The sequence below is a fragment of the Vigna umbellata genome, chromosome 7 (assembly GCF_029865625.1).
Source record: "Vigna umbellata cultivar VRB3 chromosome 7, Vumbellata_1.0, whole genome shotgun sequence".
Taxonomy (NCBI): domain Eukaryota; kingdom Viridiplantae; phylum Streptophyta; class Magnoliopsida; order Fabales; family Fabaceae; genus Vigna; species Vigna umbellata.
This window is the reverse complement of record NC_142171.1, coordinates 15,533,451-15,538,416: the sequence shown is the minus strand read 5'-3', so window position 1 is coordinate 15,538,416 and position 4,966 is coordinate 15,533,451. Positions and strand designations below refer to the sequence as shown.

General features: G+C 42.4%; 1 protein-coding gene across 1 annotated transcript; it reads right to left on the bottom strand.

Moving 5' to 3' along the window:
- Positions 1-202: 202 nt before the first annotated feature.
- Positions 203-3,261, bottom strand: LOC148195223 (uncharacterized). Its single transcript, XM_088095127.1, has 4 exons — positions 3,194-3,261; positions 983-2,304; positions 587-889; positions 203-351 (listed from the first exon to the last, which is right to left on the bottom strand). Exons 1-4 carry the CDS (start codon positions 3,259-3,261, stop codon positions 203-205), a joined length of 1,842 nt encoding a protein of 613 aa, XP_087951253.1.
- Positions 3,262-4,966: the final 1,705 nt, after the last annotated feature.

Sequence of the window (4,966 nt, the reverse complement as noted above, 5' to 3'; positions counted from 1 at the left end):
AGTTAAATACGTTAGTACAAAAGTAACAAGAATTCGGGACGAACGGTTTTACAAAACCAAATAACCGAACTGCAACCTTAGATCTCTAAAGCTTCCAACCAGACTGAGTTCTTTCACCATCATAACCGAGACATGGACTGCTTTTCTGCTTAGGGCGTCTGCCACTACATTAGCCTTTCCCGGATGATAAAGCAGTTCAAAATTATAATCTTTTAAGAACTCCAGTCACACTGAACGGCATCACTACATACTCGTAGTGTCTGTAACGAGAACTGAAAGCAGTCTTCTGGATGTCTTCCTCTTTAACTCTAATTTGATGATATCCAGATCGCAAGTCAATCTTCGAGAATACTGTGGCCCCATGCAATTGATCCAACAAATACATCTATCCTTGGCAATGGGTACTTATTCTTGATGGTCAGCTTGTTTAATTGCCTGTAGTCAATACAAAGCCGAGAGCTGCCATCTTTCTTCTTCACTAAGAGAACAGGTGCTCCCCATGGTGATACGCTCAGTCTGATAAATTGCTTGTCCATCAATTCTTCAATCTGATTCTTAAGTTCAACCAACTCTACAGGCGACATACGATATGGTTGAACAGAGATGGGTGCTGCGGTCGTCACCAAATCAATGGTGAATTCAACTTCGCGAGGAGGGGGAAGTCTAGGTATTTCTTCCGGAAAAACGTCCAGGAACTCATCCACAACCGATCGTCCGTTTCTGTTACTACTGGACGATCGTTCTAAGTTCATTTCTCCCATCTCTTTGTCCTCGTGCGTCATTATCAGGAAACAGCTGGCGCCTTCCATAATGTCTTCTTTTAGTTGCCCGAGCGTTACTGATAACTCTTCTTCTTCTTCAGGAAATACTAATTCCTTCTTACCACAATCTATGAGAATGCGATTGGTAGTCAACCAATCCATTCCTAAAATCACCTCCAAACCTTGAAGAGGTAAGCAGATGAGATTGACTTTAAACTTACGCCCCTCCACTTCTATAGGAAATCTGACGCACATAGTGGACGTCCTAACCTCGCCAGCCGCTGGGGTTGACACCACTAGGTCGAACTGCATCTCTCTCACTTCTAAACCCAATTTGCCAACGCATGCCTTCGAGATGAAGGAATGTGTTGCTCCCGAATCATACAATACACAGCAAGATCTACCATATACTAAGCAGGTGCTGGTGATGAGTGTACCTGAGCTTGCTGCCTCAGCACCCGTTATAGCATATACGCGCCCAACTGCTTGAGCCCAACCACCTCTTGGCTGATTCCTTCCAGCGTTCGGTGGTCTCATCATGGCTCGTCCTCCCGTGTTGCACTCATTTTCCAGATGTCCATTTCTTCTATAACGAACGCAAAATTTTCCTCCCATCAGTTGAGGACATGACGAGCGGTAATGCGGTCCTCTACACTGGAAACAGGTCACGTTTCCTGGTTGCCCAGTCTGCCCGACAATTACCACCGCTTGAGACCCACTGGAATTTGATGGTTGATTTGGACGAGTGTAGGAGGTCCTTCTCAGGTTAGTATTGTTTCTAGATACGATCGGTCCCCTAACCACCTGTTGTTGCTTCTTATGTCGTTCTGCTTCTGCCATATTCTTCTCCAATACTTTGGCCCTGTTGACCATTGCAGGAAATGACTGGATACACAGGCTGGAGATTAACACCTTCAGATCACTCCTCAGCCCGTTTTCAAACTTTCTACACTGCCACTCCTCACTGGTAGCCGTAGTGTTGAAACAAACTAAGTGCTTGAACTTGTTCGTGTATTCGGAAACAGACATTCCACCTTGTACCAATTGCAGAAACTCCACTTCCTTGGCAAAACGAACGCTGTCAGGAAAATATTCTTCATAAAACTTGCTTCTGAATACTTCCCAAGTGATGGGACTGTGAGCGTCCGCCAAGATGGCCCTCATGCTCGCCCACCACTGGCTTGCTTCCCCGGTCAGTAGATACTCCGTGAATGCCAAGCGATTCTCGTCCGGGCACCTCTTGGCATTAAAGATTCTATCCATGTCACGCAGCCATTGATCTGCCTCGTCAGGGAGGCAATTCCCACTGAATTTGGCTGGATGGTGTTGAAGGAAGCTTTCCAAGCTCCACTCCGCCTGGTGAATAGCATTGGAAGAGGACGCTCCTGCTGTATTCCTATTAGCGGCAATAATCTCCATCAACTGCCTCTGTGTAGCTTCAGAGTTGGCGCGAGCGGCCTCCAAACTACGTAAAGCAACAGCGTTCTGTTCCATCAAGGTAACGTTCTGCTGCTGCAACCTCTCTATTACCGATTCCAACAACCTGGTGTTGTCGGACACTCATGAGAGGGTCACACCTCCCACAAAAGTTGTGCATAAAAGAATGCAGTACAGACTAGGAAGTGACTCCTAGGTCGTCTCTCAAGGACCAAATTGCGGTTCAGTCTCAGATCAAACACGTAGTGGGGGGGTTTGTGAAAGGTTTGTGAATGCAATTGAACTCAACTTTAAAACACGACTGTAAACACAGGATTAAAACAGTGGTGACTTAGGTTAGGAAACGATGTTCAATAATGCAACAGATTATAGAAATATGAAGAAAACACTTAGCTGAAATACTATTCATCACGGTACTAATGATAAAAAAAAAAAAGAAATAAATGCTTAATGAGTAATGTGTCTTGGTCCATGCTAAGAAAGGAAGAAAAGAAAGGAAATTTTGTGGAGTAAGCCGTGTGCACTACAACAAGCGTGATGGTTATGATCTTCTCCTAAAGAAAGGAATGCAAGCTTCAGCCGTAAAAAAAAAAAAATATGTGCTTCACTTAAAGAAAGGAAATAAAATATGAATCTCTTCCCTTAATCTCCGTGCAACATTTCTTTTTACCAAACAATTGAACTTTTTCCAAATGGCAACTACCATAACATTGCAGCTGGTACATCCACCAAGAAAGAAATAAAATAAACAATTGAAGCTCCACCCATTAACGTGCTGCACCATGAGAATTAAATTACTTATCCCCCAATGCCGTGACACTTACTCCAATCTAATTTCCATCTTATTTTTTTATCCACCACCGCATGTGCCATTCTTCTAGATAACCCTTTTTCTAAATTTTAATTACAATGACTTACTTTTCAATGACCACTCACTGCCACCGTTCAACACTTCATCATATGCACACCACTGCCCCAGTAATCACCGTGCTCACCACACACCTTCTCCAGCTCCTTGCCAATCTTCCGTGGAGCACCTCATTCCAGCACCTTGAATCACCATTCTCGTATGTTCCCTGTGACAGCACCTCCTACCTTGCTTGCATCCCAGCCTTCAACCGTGTGCTTTCTGCTCCCAACCATCACCGTTCCATTCTTTTCCAATCCTACTGCACCGCTTCTACCGACTGTGTGCTTCCTTCAAAGTTTCCAGCCGTGACTCCATTTCTCTGAACACATAAATTCTCCAAATGAAAAACACTGCACCCTTCTTCCGAAATCACTCACTTCCTTGCCTTGCTCCCCCGCGCTACCTTTCTTTCCCTCTCGGTGGCTACTTCCAGCAAAGCAAACCAGCTTATGTGGTTCCCTTTCCGTCCAGCAAAAATAAATTCACACCTCCAAGGTTGCACATGGCTCTCTTCTCCACTACACCGAGAGCTTCCCTCCAGCAAAGTGAATCAGCATATTGAATTTAAAAGACAAAAACAACATTCAATAAAAGCGTAGTAACCAAATGGAAGCGGCAATGAGAAATCAGCAAACATGATAAAAAATCATTCCATTCCTTCAATTCATAAGCAACGTTCAGCCCCTCAGAAAATTTTCAGAACTACCATCGTCTCCAAAAACCTCAAGACCGAGAGTGTAAAAAAAGTTCCAAAATGTGTGGCGGCTGGGCCCTTTCTAAGGACGTGTGTCCTCCCTTTAATAGGGATGGGGTGCACACAAAAGAAAAACCCTAGGTCCAAGTCACTCATTTCTAATTTTTTTGGGTCTAATCTAATTTACCAAAAATTGACCCAAAATATAAGAGTTGATTCAAAAATTCTAAACTACTGAATTACAATTTAATTAATTCAAAATTGTCTGTGTGGAAAGTCTTGAATTTATTCGGCATTCTTCCTGATGTCCCAAAATGTATTTCCGAAATTTTCCTGCACTTCAAAAATGCACTTAATCAGCTCACAAAACCCAAATTAGCACAATTACAAATTTCCGACCAAATTAAGCAGAATTCGGAAAACGGGGAAATAACAAACAATTAAACACAATTCCCTGGTTTATTTAAGTGCAATAAACTAAATATAATTCAAGAAATAATGACTCATCAGACACATCACGCTCGGTGGGTTGAGGTGGAGGAGGGGGTCTCGGTGCCATCAGTTCTCTAAGAAGCAGAGAAAACAACTGTTACTAAAATCTAAAGAGTTTAAGAGTAACTCATTAAATGCATGTTGAGCACACAGCAAAAACACAGTGCACTCATAACCTACAGTGTCCTTAAAAGAACAAAACTGCTCTGATACCACTAATGTAACATCCCAAAATACAATAATAACCATAAATTAGAATTAATTACATTGCAAAATCAAACAGTGCAGTCTTACACTAAAACTAACGTTCAAAAGCCGAACGACATTAATTACATATTTAAATACGTTAGTACAGAAGTAACAAGAATTCGGGACGAACGGTTTTACAAAACCAAATAACCGAACGTTCACAATCAAAATTAACTAGCTATCATCTATGAATAACTGGACGCTCTAAGGCTCGGCCTTGACTTCCACATTTACCAGATTCTCCTCTTCAATTATATCTTCCAACAAGGCATCTCCTTCTGCTCACATCCACACGGTTGATCATTGCAATTGACAAGACGGACGTACAAGGACGCAACAACACAAGGAGAGAACACAGGGTAAGCTTATGTAATTTAATTCATACATCAACATTTAAAGTAACATTCCAAACAACACAAGACT